This window comes from Felis catus, chromosome A2 (genome assembly GCF_018350175.1).
Source record: "Felis catus isolate Fca126 chromosome A2, F.catus_Fca126_mat1.0, whole genome shotgun sequence".
NCBI classification, from domain to species: domain Eukaryota; kingdom Metazoa; phylum Chordata; class Mammalia; order Carnivora; family Felidae; genus Felis; species Felis catus.
In genome coordinates this window covers 168,878,622-168,891,960 of record NC_058369.1, presented here as the reverse complement: position 1 = coordinate 168,891,960, position 13,339 = coordinate 168,878,622, and the positions used below count along the sequence as shown (strand labels likewise).

The following is a 13,339-nucleotide window of genomic DNA, read 5'->3' as shown; positions in this document are numbered from 1 at the left end:
AAAAGTGTTATTATCTGTAGGTATGTTTATTTATTTCACTAGTAGTTCATTAGTAAGGATGGAACTGAATAGTTAACTGTACTTTTTACTGTTTATGTTCTAAATTTGAACTGTTTATATTTCTCCTTTTTTGTAGTGTCTGCCAATAATTTTGGATAACAAATTAAGCCATCCGTTATTAGAACAGCTTCTGCCTGCACTAAAATACAGTCTCCATGACAATTCCGAGAAAGTGAGAGTGGCTTTTGTTGATATGCTGCTGAAAGTCAAAGCCGTGCGGGCTGCTAAGGTAGGATAGGCAGGATTTTATCATTGAGGGTGTGACATAAATAAGTACTTCGCTTTCATCAGCAGAAAGACAAAGCGATTTTAATTCTGAGAGTTTCAGTAATCACATTTAAACTACTCGATATCTGATATGTTCTAACAATTTGTGTCATAAAATTTTGTTTTGTGATTTTCACTGAAGTTTCTAGAAATATCATTAATGTGTGTTTTCTTTTTGAAAGACATTAGTGTAAGCAGCTGCTACCTTAAATGATATTTTTATCATATACATGAAAGCTTTTGTTCAAATACTGAAATACTTGCCACATAGTAACTACTTATTTTTTTTTTAATTTTTTTTTTTAACGTTTATTTATTTTTGAGACAGAGAGAGAGCATGAGTGGGGGAGGGTCAGAGAGAGAGAGGGAGACACAGAATCTGAAACAGGCTCCAGGCTCTGCACTGTCAGCACAGAGCCCGACGCGGGGCTCGAACTCATGGACCGTGAGATCGTGACCTGAGCTGAAGTCCGGACGCTTAACCGACTGAGCCACCCAGGCGCCCCCATAGTAACTACTTAAATATTCCTGGGAAAATGATGAATGTGAGGCTTCCCCCCTTCACATTTTATAGGAAGAAGCAAAGAAGTGAGCATTGTCATGATGCATGTTGTGACGTTGTGTGAACTTTGAAGGGAGGTTGTTTTCCTTTAGCTTGAGTCCTACTCAGTTTTTGGCTAAAAATTTCAGTTAGGAGCTTTTTAACTTCCTTTGGTAACACTGTGGCTTTTCTTCTCCATGTAATACTTGCCTGAAATTTACTTTAAAGTGCTGTTGTCACAGCACAGAATTTGGGAACAACCTGGCCACACAGACGTGTGGTGTGCTCATGCGATGGGAGAGTGTCCTGTGGCCGTGACAAGGGATGAGCTCACATGGAAATACCACTGAGACGAGGAAAAGCAAGTGTAGATGTGTGTGTAGTGTGCCGCCAGCTGTATAAATGGGAAACATACATATGTATTTGTTCAGACAGGAAAATCTTCCTAGAATAAAATAAGGAATTAATAATGGTTGCTTGAGGTGCGGGGGATTGGTTGTCCAGGGATGGGGCACTGGAGAGGCCAGGATACTTACGGCTTTATGCTTTGTGAATTTTGAATTCTGAATTTCTGTTAAAAAAAAAAAAGGCACCAAAAACCAAAGACTGTTTTACATGACCTCCATAGCACGACTCCCCCATGTCCTACCCAGTTGCCCATCTGTGTGTGCTGTTTCTGACTCCGCTCTGGCCCTTTCATCTGTTTGCACATCCGTGGGCCCTGGGACATACTGCTGTACTGCTAACGGTTCCCATGACGTCTTAGAGTGTGTCCTCCAGCTTTGTTCTTCTTTCAGAGATTTTTGGCTGGTTTAGGTCCTTTGCATTTCCTTATGTATTTAAGAGTCAGCATGTCTGTTTCAGCAAAAATGCTGGCTGCAGTTTTTACCCTGTTTGTTATAACAGCTTAATAAAACTGAGTAGTTCTGAATCTTTAACGTTTGGCCTAGTGTTGTTGGCCTAGTGTTGTTTGAAGTGTTGTTTGGCCTAGTGTTGTTTGAAGTGCAGACTTGTTTGTAGAGGAGTGTTGAGGTAGTGACTGGTGAGGAAATGGAGAGAATAGCTGGTTTTTCTTTATTACTGGGTCTACCCAAGAGAATATCGTAGAGACCAAGTAAGATGAAGACAAAAGTTCTTTGACCGGGGAGTTTGAATTTTTAGGAGAGTGGGAAGAGCAGAGAAAGAAAGCATAATGTTTTATTGAGATGCCTCTTCCATCTTGATCCTTAGCTCTGCAAAAGCCAGGCAGGGAGTGCCACAGCTGTGAGGTCTCTGGAAGGGTTTGTGGGGTGTCCATGCTAGGACTCCTGGAAGATCAAGGCCACCAGTCGGTAAGCATGTGGAGAGGCAGCTAACAGGAAGCGGAAGTGGCTGATCGTCCACCATGTCAGGATGACTGGGGTCTGTTCTACACTGTCAGACACTGGTCATGCCTGGTGTTAGTAATGGACACAATTAGCATTTTAGAAGTGAAAGACCAGTTCCGGATTTGCTTGCTTCCGTGTCTGTTGCAGATATTGGCCTGCTGGTGATATGTTTGCATAAAATAAAACCTCAGGTAATCGAAACAAAATGAATCAGAATCCTAGGCTAATCAGAATTGTTCTGCATTTTATTTTTTTTTTAATGTTTATTTTTTATTTATTTTGAGAAAGAGAGACAGAGCACGAGCAGGGGAGGGGCAGAGAGAGAGGATCCGAAGCAGGCTCCATGCTTAGCACAGAGCCTGAGCTGAAATCAAGAGCCAGACACTTAACCAACTGAGCCATCCAGGTGCCCCTGCTCTGCATTTTATTTGAGAAAAGTGAATCAGAGAAAAACAAGCTAATATGGGGAGTTTCTGGAAAGGCAGACTTGCAGGAAATGTTAGTTTTAAGAGTCACACCTGGAACCTTGACATTTGGTAAAAGTGCTGATGGCTAGTTCCCATTCAAGATGGTCTAGTCTCCATGATGGCCCAGGAGTCAACTTTTTAATGTGAATGGGGACAGTCATGAAAGACCTCTCAGGTACTAGCTCTGTGGCTGGGCTGTTGTTCTGGGCTCTGGGCTGTTTCTTGGTTGTATTTCTTGTAGCCGGATTGGAGCTCTGAGGTTTTGAGTCTTGAAGAGCCCCTGCTTACCTGAGTTCTCAAGGTGAGGACTTCCTCTTTCCTCTTGCGTTTCCCCTCTTGGAAATTGTGTTGCTGTGCACGTTCTGAAGTTGACGTTTACTAATGGCAGAATTATCTTGACCCACAAGTTCTCATGTGGGGAAAGTGTGATGCTCCTGCTGAGGGTACTGTTGCCTAGAGGAAGTCAGCAATCTGGAGGTATCCGCTCTGTCCCTTGGCCTATCTGCTTCCATTCTGCATCAGTGTATGGCCTGCACACCACTCTCGCCTACCTTCCTGTGATGTTGCAGGCGGCTTAGTAGAGCAGGTGAACTGTCAGTCCATTCATTGGTTTAGTCTTGGGTTGAATCTACTTTTGCATGGTTGTGAAATTGCGCCGGATAGTTACGTGCACTTGAATGTTTTGGGAAGTGTTTTTTACTGATGTCATTGTTACCCACAGATGTGCTGTTCAGGGCTGCACCTCAGTACATTCGCACTCAAAACCAGTGATCCATCTGGACTGACACTCAGGCAGGAAGGGAGCAGGGGAGGTGGTCAAAGCTGTCAGATCCTTGGACTCATTGCCACCTTCTTCTCTTGAACCTCGGAAGCACTGCCTTTCACTTTTGAGTAAGAGTCTCCAGTCACTCTCTGAGTCAGTGCTGGAGTTAGTTGGCAGTGGGCTCTCTTCTGTGAAGATGCCTGCCCCTGGCAGGACAAGGGCTGAGAACACTGTCCCCTCTGTGTGGCTTACTGCTGGCAGCACGGGGGTGCTATTTGCTTCCCCCGGTACCAGCGTGAGTAGAAGTGTTTGGTGTGGGACTTGGGCTTAGTTATTGTCTTTACTCCAAAAACTTTTTCAGAAGTACCATGAGGTGTCTGAGCAGAAGTGTCCTCGGACATTTCTGGGAGAAGTGATCAGTAGCGTCAGATGCTCAGAGGTTTCCTGTAAGGGGAGGCGTGAATATGTTCATCTGGATTTTCAATAGGAGGTCATTATGATCTTGGCAAGAACAAGTTCAGTGAGGGTAGAAGCCATGTTTCTATGGGTTGAGGTGTAGTGGGTAGGTAGAGGCGGGTTCCGGGGTGGGAGGTAAAGTGAGCTGCAAGAAGACAGGAAATTCAAGCAGAGTTTCATGGGGAGGCTTTTTGTTTTAGGGTTTGGAATGAGTTGAAAAATACTTAAATGCTGATGAGAAAGATCTAGCTGAAAATACTGGAAAGAGGGACTGGCTGTTGGAGGCAGGTCTTCGAGGAGCATGCATGTCATGGTGTCCCCACTAGACAGGTGAGGAGACCACCCCACCAGATGCCAGCTGAGAAGTGACTGGGACAGGATTTGAACATTTCACCATGAGAATCTATTTGCTCTCTACTACTGTTTTTCTCTTGTCTGGAGTGTCTTGCTTACAAGTTTGGCCTTTTTCTGTAGGCGGTGGACAACTTTGAGGCTTTTGACTGGAGGGCTATGGGACAGTTGTGGCTGTGCAGCAGCTGTAAGGTGGGCTGGAGGAGGCCGGTGGTCATCTAGGCGAGCTGGCACTGCAGAGGGAGGCAGGGATGCGCCAGAGGGTGCTGCCCCCTGTGGGCAGTGGACCAGGTACCGCTGGGGTTCAGGGGTGATGCCTCTGTTCTCCACGGTACGGAATGGGGTGTCCACTTCAGCTTTCTGTGTCAAGACTGTTGTAAATTTTTCTATACACTTTTCACATCAATGGGCTAAAAGTTATGGTGTTTTAGGAAATTTTTAAATTATTAGACTGATAGTCATAGCTATCATTTGAGAGTTTATACCGAGCATGATACTGATTAGTTATGATTAACCCTCTCAGCAGTGTTCTACTTGGCACCTTGTATGTCAGTGCTTCTTTTTATATTTTTTTAAGTATTTATTTTGAGAGAGGGGGAGAGAGTGAGCGGGGGCCGGGGGGGGGTGGGGAGGAGGAGTAGAGAGGGAGAGACAGAATCCCAAGCAGGCTCCACGTGGGGCTCAAACTCACAAACCGTGAGATCATGACCTGAGTGGAAATCAAGAGTTGGACACTCAACTGACTAAGCCACCCAGGTGCCCTTGTCAGTGCCTTTTTTTTTTTTTTTTTAATGTTTGTTTATTTTTGAGAGAGTGCTAGTGGGGGAAGGGTGGGGGGACAGAAGATCCAAAGCAGACTCTGTGCTGACAGCAGAGAGCTTGATGCGGAGCTCAAACTAACCTAAACCGAAATCAAGAGTCAGATGCTTAACCGTCTGAGCTGCCCAGGTGTTCCTGTCAGTGCTTTTTAAAATATTGGTTTATTCTAATTTCTGTACAGAAGAGTCACAGATTCTGGTGTAGTCATTTGAAATGAGTTTTTTTGGAATAGAAAAATTAGTTGCTTTTTGATTTTGCTCAGGAAATTTTGCTTAAAGTATTTTCAAGATTATAGGGACAATTGACTATTTTCCTTCTGTGTATGCTTTATATATAGTTTTGGAAAATATGCCCCATGGAGCATATTTTGGTTCGTCTGGAATCAGATTCCCGGCCTGTGTCTCGACGCCTGGTGAACCTCATCTTCAACTCTTTCCTGCCTGTGAACCAGCCCGAGGAGGTATGGTGTGAGCGCTGCGTCACACTGGTCCAGATGAACCACGCAGCTGCCAGGAAGTTCTATCAGCACGCCCACGAGCACACGGCCTGCACTAATATAGGTGCTGGACATTCACTTCTCAGTACTTGTTACATTGTCTGCCTGAAGCATAGTTAATGTTACTTGTCTTCAGTGTTGGTCATTTTAACGAGCTTCACGCTTGAATGCATTTCTTAATGATTTCCCTTACAATAATACTTTTAATTGTTTGGGATTATGATTTTACTATTAGAAAGATGGTTTTGTTGAAGAAACACAAATTAATTATTGATTATCTTAAACATTTTAGCAAAGCTGATTCATGTGATTCGCCATTGCTTGAATGCCTGCATCCGGAGGGCAGCACAAGAGGGCCACGAGGGCCACGAGGAGAGGGAGAAGGAGAACGTGAGTGCAGTCAGCTTGCCCTGGCCCAGCCACAGCTGCGGCCGAGTTATCTCGGTGAAGACTAGGCCCCGGCACCCATGCTCAGAGAGAGGCAGAACACTGGATCAAAGCTGGCATTCCCATGGAGTGTCATGTTAACAATATTTTATATTCCATTTATTCCTTTACTATTGATAGTTCAACTAATTATTTTGGAAGGTCATAATTAATGTTTTTGAAAGAATTGCTCTGTATCCTTTGTAGTTTGTTGTGGGATTTGGGTAGTATTTAATACACAGGGAAGTTTATTACTGGTAACACCCTATCCCACATTTTCTTTGCCTTAAGGTTCTCTGTATATTTTAATTCAATGTAGGTGTAGCATACACCTGGATTGGATTCCAGATGTTACCATATTTTATAATTAATGGGTAGTAGTGTTCTTAAGGGTTTACTGCTAGCCATTGCTGTAACAGTCTACTAGAAACATCTTGGGGTTGAATTTCTAGGAATAATCTTTATTCAGAATTGTCTTTTAAGCAGTAATTAATCAAAGGGACTAGTTAGCTGCTATTTACTCAGAATCCAGAGTGACCCGATAAAAGAAATTTAAGACTTAGACATGCATTACTTATAAGCAGTATCTTAAGCTTATAAACAACTTTCATGCTTAGGTACATCTAAAGTAAAATTTGGGGGTAGTTTTATAGTACCCACATAGATGAGAAACTGGTCTTTAAAAAAAGTCACAGGCACCTGGGTGGCTCAGTCAGCTGTCCAACTTCGGCTCAGGTCATGCATGATCTCAGGGTTCATGGGTTTGAGCCCCACGTGGGCCTTTGTGCTGGCAGCATGGAGCCTGCTTCAGATCCTATCTCCCTCCCTCTCTCTGCCCCTCCCTGGCTTCCCCGCTCATGTTCTCTCTCCCTCTCAAAAATAATAAACTTTAAAAAATAATAATAAAATAAAATAAATAAAAGTCCCAAAAGGGGCCTCTGGCTGGCTCAGTTAGGCAAGCATGTGACTCTTGATCTCAGGTTGTGAGTTCTTTTTTTTTTTCCTTCTTCTTCTTTTAACATTTATTTATTTTTGAGAGACAGAGAGAGAGAGAGAGAGACAGAGTGTAAGCAGGGGAGGGGCAGAGAGAGAGAGGGAGACACAGAATCCGAAACAGGTTCCAGGCTCTGAGCTGTCAGTACAGAGCCTGATGCGGGGCTCAAACTCACAAACTGTGAGATCATGACTTGAGTTGAAGTCCGACACTTTAACCCACTGAGCCACCCAGGCGCCCCTAAGGGTTGTGAGTTCTAAGCCCCACACTGAGTGTGGAGCATACTTAAAAACAGGAAGTCATAAAAGACAATCTGCCCTTTTGCTGAAACATGGTACTGCATATAGGCCACGAGGAGAGGTCCGTGCATTGGTCTGACCCTGCCACACTCCCATCCTGTGTCTCACCACCTCTGACACAGGCCTTTTTCTAGGAGAGGCTGACAGGTTTGCTTGGGGCTATAGCTGCAGCCTGGCCTGTTGGCCGGCCTGACGACTCCCGGATGCTCCCTGGGGCCTCCTGAGCCCATGCAGCTGGAGGCCCACCACTCCAGCAGCCCAGTCCCTGCTTAAACAAGTCGTCCTCAGTCCCAGTCAGGGAGGCAGATGTGGAATAAAGGAGAAGAGAGCAGAAAAGAGTGGGACTGGCTTTTATCCTGGCAGTGGGCCCTGACTAGCAGTTCCAGCCACTCACAGGCCTTCATGGCCTGGATTTGGGAAGCCTTCAGCCCAGGGCATTGGAGTTGGTTTTGCTTTTATGTTCGGTGGAATTTGAGTTCCTGTCTTCAGAGCTTTTCCCTCAATATACAGATTGGGCAGAACTTTTCAGGAAAGTGATCCCATGGCTGCTCATACATCTTCAGAACCCTCAGCTGGAGATGCCAGCGTGGTGGCCTCACTCCACTTTTGCAGGGCATGTGGGTTCACAGGATGGGAAGTGGACGCAGTGATGCACAGGGAGCTGAGTGTCCTGGCTATGGAGCAAGCACAATCTCTCTGTGGGCCACCCTCGCAAACTCACTCTGATGGTGGAAATGGTTTTGCAGAGGAGAAAAAACATGTTTGTGATGTATTAGTTGAGAGACTATTCCATTTTTTTTTTTTACATTTTATTTATTTATTTATTTATTTGTTTGTTTGTTTATTTATATTTTTGAGAGAGAGAGAGAGAGAGAGAGAGAGAGACAGAGCACGAGTTGGGGGAGAGGCAGAGGGAGAGGGAGACACAGAATCCGAAGCAGGCTCCAGGCTCTGAGCTGTCAGCACAGAGCCCGACGTGGGACTCGAACTCATGGACTGTGAGATCATGACGTGAGCTGAAGTAGGACGCTTAATCGACTGAGCCACCCAGGCACCCTGAGACTATTAAGTTTTTTAAATATTGAAGGAACCCCATACCTCTGTTATTAGAAACCTAGGTATAACTGAGAAAGCTTGCATTTTACAACATTTTGGGTCAGTTTCTATATTAGTAGAAAACAGAAGAGTTTAGAAATATGTAGGACTGTTATAGTTTGTGCTAGACAAGAAGCACACTTTGTCATGTGGATATTCTCATTCTAAGAATATCTAGGTAGCTAAAAGCAAAATTTTTGAAGTCATTCTTTTACTCATTGCTAACTACTAACAATCAAAGATGTTCCCTGCTAAAATAAAAAATTGGCTTCCTATTTAATGAAATCTTACTTAGGAACTTAGCACATTTTTGTGAAAAAGCAGTGGTGGCTTTTTCTTGAGACTTTAATGATAAGGCTGCTATGCTAAACATTGGAATGGTAAAAAGTAAAGTTAAATACAGAATGGAATTTTGTCAATCTGTTATTTGTATCATTCTTTCAGTAGTTTCTAAGCCTTTAGTAGTTTGATTGCTTTTCAAATTTGGCCATAGCTCATTCGGAGTGTTAAGTGTGTAATGAAAAATCTAGATTTATGTAGAAGACACTTTTGTTTTTTCTGTGTACCCTCAAGTTTCTTTTCTTTTTTAAAGTTTATTTATTTATTTAAGTAATCTCTACACCCAACATGGGGCTTGACCTCATGACCCTGAGATTAAGAGTTGCATGCTCTTTTGACTGAGCCAGCCAGGCTCCCCAAGTTTTGTTTTCTTTTAAACTATCTTTTCCCATTGCATTTGAGTAGATAGCATAATACCAGTACCTGAAATGAATCCTCTTTTGTAGACCCTTTTCTGGAAATTGTCTGTAGTGGTTGTTGGCAAGTTATCAGACTGTGTTTGGTACAGTCCCATTCTAGGGCTGGCTAGCAGACCCCGTCAGTGTGTGTCCGAGCTGGTTGTGGCAGTGTGGGGCCTGTGTTCCGTACAGAAGAAGACGTACCCAGAGTGCATTTGTGGTTTCAGTGGAGCACTCAGAGGAACACAGCGGTGATTATTGCTTACAGCCAGCATAAGCTCAGAAGATGTGAAAGGTGTGTGAGGAAGCCCACGATCGAGTGGGAGTTGGTCATCATCAGCCCTTATACCAGAATTTGGGAGCTGGACCTACCAGGGCCACAGAGTGGAGTGCCTGGCAGACAGCCTGGGGTGATCTGATGGGGCTGAGTTTGTAGTGGAGTCTCAGTAGCAATCACATCTAAGTAAATCACATTTTACAGTTCTTCCCTCCTCCCCCAGTCTGTTCACATCAAAGTTCATGGCGAGAAGTAACATCTTGCGACTTAGAAGATATAGTAAAAAAAGAAGATACAGTAAAAGAAAAATATGTTCTGTACTCACGTATTATGTCCTTAAAGATAATAGTTTACATTTTTATTTTTAGAGGATTTTTTTTAATGTTTATTTTTGAGAGAGAGAGAGAGAGAGAGAGAGCATAAGCTGGGGAGGAGCAGAGAGAGAGGGAGACAGAGGATCTGAAGCAGGCTCCACACTGTCAGCATAGAGCCCAACTTGGAACTCGAACCCCTGAACCGTGAGAACACGACCTGAGCTGAGGCTGGACGCTTGACTGACTAAGCCCCCCAGGTGCCCCAAGGGTTTTTAATTCATATAAACTGTTTATTGAAAGGATATAGTGTTAATTTAGCATTTACTTCTTGAATGGGTTTTTAAAGACCTTCACCTCTAGTAGAGATTTTCAAATAGAAGACAAAGTCCTTTTTAGGAAATGAAAATAGACTTGGTATACTTCACATTCTGCTTTAGGTCTGGAATTCTGGCATGTACTTTTAATGATAAAGCTGTTATCATAATGGTTGTTATGATTTGATTCTGTCACAATTTATTTGTATCTTAGGTTCTGGACAAAACACTGTCTGTAAGTGATGTTGCATCCATGGCTGGTTTATTAGAAATCGTTGTAATTCTCTGGAAAAGTATTCATAGAAGTATGGAAAATAACAAAGAAGCCAGAGTTTACACCATTAACAAGTTTGCCTCTGTGCTTCCTGAGTACCTGAAAGTCTTTAAGGTAAGGCTGCTCACACAGCGGGCAGGCGTGTTAAGATTACATTTGTGCAGAATTAGCAGAAGTGCCCGGCACACTTACCTGTCTGGACCTAGTTTGTCATCTGTAAGTGAGGAATACTGACCCAGCTCTTACCTGGCAGGATAGGTGGCCTCTTGGCCTTTCTCGAGGGTGGAGGCCATATGTCTTTCAGCCTCATTTCCCCAGCCTCATTTCCCTCATTACACCGTGGGTGTAAGTGCTCAGCCTTTGTGTCTTTAATGATCTGTAACACTATTTGGGAATCTAGTGTGATTAGCAGGGATTGAGAAAGAGGAGTCTGCTAACATGATGCCATAGCCACAGAGTTTTGTGGGCACTTGTAGGCATTTGATGCCACACTGTAAGCAGATGGGTTTCTGAAGTGTTTTAGTTGTGTCTGCAAATAGAATCACATACATAACTTCTATTTTGATGAAGGAAACTCTTTTTATTTCTTGACTCTTTACTTCTTTTTTTAAAAAAATATTTTTTTTTTAACACTTATTCATTTTTGAGAGACAGAGAGAGAGTATGAGTGGGGAAGGGCAGAGAGAGGGAGACACAGAATCTGAAGCAGACTCCAGGCTCTGAGTTGTCAGCACAGAGCCCGACACAGGGCTCAAACCCACAAACTGTGAGATCGTGACCAGAGCCGAAGTTGGACACTTAACCAGCTGTGACTTTTTACTTCTGAGGGAAGTTTATTATTTCCAAAACAAAAATAAGATTGTGCTAGAAATACATATTTACTCCCAGTTATAAAGAAAGCATGGTTTAAATATAGAAAGACCGTAGGTTTTATGAAACATCCTTCTCTTGCTAAATTTTTCTTCCGGGCTCTTCCAAAACTGCTTATGTGACCTTGACCTCTTAGCTTTTCTCCGCTGCACTTCTGTGATTGTCAAGTGTCTGAGCTTCATTGTGCCCCTGAAATGCAACTGTGACCTGTCAGGAAGGTAAATAATCTAAATTGTCAAAGTTATTAGTACATTTAAAAGCTCAAATAATTACATTGGGCCATGAAACCAGCATTATCTCTGAATTCTCAGCAGATAACACAGAGGCCCATAGGGTACAGGACGAGGTGACAAATGAGCACTGCGTCCTGCAGGTATATAGGGACCTAAGGAAGGCAGCTAATTAATTCAGTTCCAGATGATTCAGGCAAGAGAGCTTTTCTGCCCTCAGTTGCTCAGAGAACCTTGTGGGCATCCTTGTAAGTGAAAAAACAATCTATTACTCAGAGTAGAATTAGCGGTAATTATCAGTCTACTTTTATAATATTAAGAAAATATTTTCTTCATTGGGAGTTGGGAGTAAGGGTGGGTTCACTCCAACTGAATGCAGATTATTTGCAGATCAAATTTTGATGTTGCCCTTGTTACCGTTTCATGTATATTTTCAGGAAAATTGTTATTTTTTTTTTCTGTTAGGATCCATCATCTCTTATTCTCCCAGCCAACCAAGAATCTTTTTTATTAAGTGTTCTTGATTGGGCCTGGTCCACTTTTTGTTATGGTGTCATCACAGTAATACTGGTGTAGTTAGAGCTTATTAGGTGTCACCATGTACTGGGTGCTGTTGTTGGCTCTGCCCTGTGTGCCCTACCCGGTCCTCCCAACAGCGCTTTCCCCTTTGGCAGAGGAGGAAACAGACCTCAGAGGCTGCCTCCTTCTCTGTGCTGTTCCAGCTGGTAAAACTGTGGAGTCTGATTGCACCTAGATTTGGCTTGGTAACTCTAAAGCCTGTACATTTTCCATTAAACTATTCTGTCTTCCCAGATATTTTCTGATTATTTTATGGAAAAATTATTTTCTGACTAGTTTCATTCTCTTGACATTTATTTTTAGGATTCTGAGTGTACAGAGTTAATTTTTTTTTCTCTTTCAACAGTATTGTGTTTAAAATAGAAGTATGTGCTTTGAGAGCAAAGAATTGGTCTATTCTGGTTACCAGTGTATCCCTGGGATCTAGGTTGGCAACTCGTACGCAGTAGGTGCTTAATCAATATTTGCACAAATTAATACATCACACAAAGTGGTAAAATGTCACGTAAAACTTTGAAGCTGCTTATCAGACGTGAGGCTGAGCAGTAGGTCTAAGTGTCCCCGTGAGCACTGAGAGGAATGCTATGGTTCCTACTGAGCAGTCTGCAGACCCTTTACTAGGAAGTTGTTGTACAGAGAGCCTTTCACAACGTCATCATGTTTAAATACCCTTTTTTCCCCTTTGTATGCTTTTAGGATGATCGCTGCAAGATTCCTTTATTTATGCTCATGTCCTTTATGCCAGCCTCTGCTGTGCCCGCCTTCAGGTACCCTCTCTTGGGACGGTGGTGGGGCGGGAACCCTGCCAGTGTTGTGCTCTATTATTCATGTGAGGTTCAGCAGACGGCCCCACTTCAGCTTCAAGCTCACAGCGGTGGCGGGAGAGCCGCAGGATGCAGTTTCCACTGGGCTCTGCGGTCGCTGAGGGATCAGAGCCCACGTGGAACATAAGCTGTGGGCTCCACCGTGTGGGGGGTCTGTTTGTCAAGCCTGCATGTGGGGCTCTGGAGCTGCGAGGCCTGCACGTCTGCATGTGGCTGCCTGGGCGAGGTGTGCCGAGGGCGCGGAGTGCACATGGGCTAGGGGCCTGGTGTGGATGGAGGGGCTTGAGGAGCTGGTAGTTTCCTGTCAGCTGTGCCGGAGGACAGCCCTGTGGAGGTGGTGGATCGGATAAGATAGGTTATTGAGATTAATTATGCCTGTTTTTCTCTACTTTTTTAAAGGCGGCTGTCAGACAATTTGAAATGACCTAAGTGCTTGCTTTTGTGGCTCGTGCTGCATTTTCACTGGATAGCGTTGTTCTAGAGAGTCGGTTATTATCTCAGCAAAAATGACTCATGTTA

General features: G+C 43.7%; 1 protein-coding gene across 10 annotated transcripts in view; it reads left to right on the top strand.

The window, feature by feature from the left end:
- Nucleotides 1-13,339, top strand: part of NCAPG2 (non-SMC condensin II complex subunit G2) — a 64,769-nt gene that overhangs the window by 31,996 nt on the left and 19,434 nt on the right. For 9 of the 10 annotated variants that reach the window (XM_023250828.2, XM_023250827.2, XM_023250825.2 and 6 more), the window contains 5 exons: nucleotides 137-289; nucleotides 5,429-5,651; nucleotides 5,880-5,977; nucleotides 10,258-10,431; nucleotides 12,693-12,763. In XM_023250828.2, the coding sequence (XP_023106596.2) occupies nucleotides 137-289; nucleotides 5,429-5,651; nucleotides 5,880-5,977; nucleotides 10,258-10,431; nucleotides 12,693-12,763 (719 nt within the window). The remainder of the gene's footprint in view (nucleotides 1-136; nucleotides 290-5,428; nucleotides 5,652-5,879; nucleotides 5,978-10,257; nucleotides 10,432-12,692; nucleotides 12,764-13,339) is intronic. The other variant, XM_045053092.1, reaches the window with a different exon arrangement.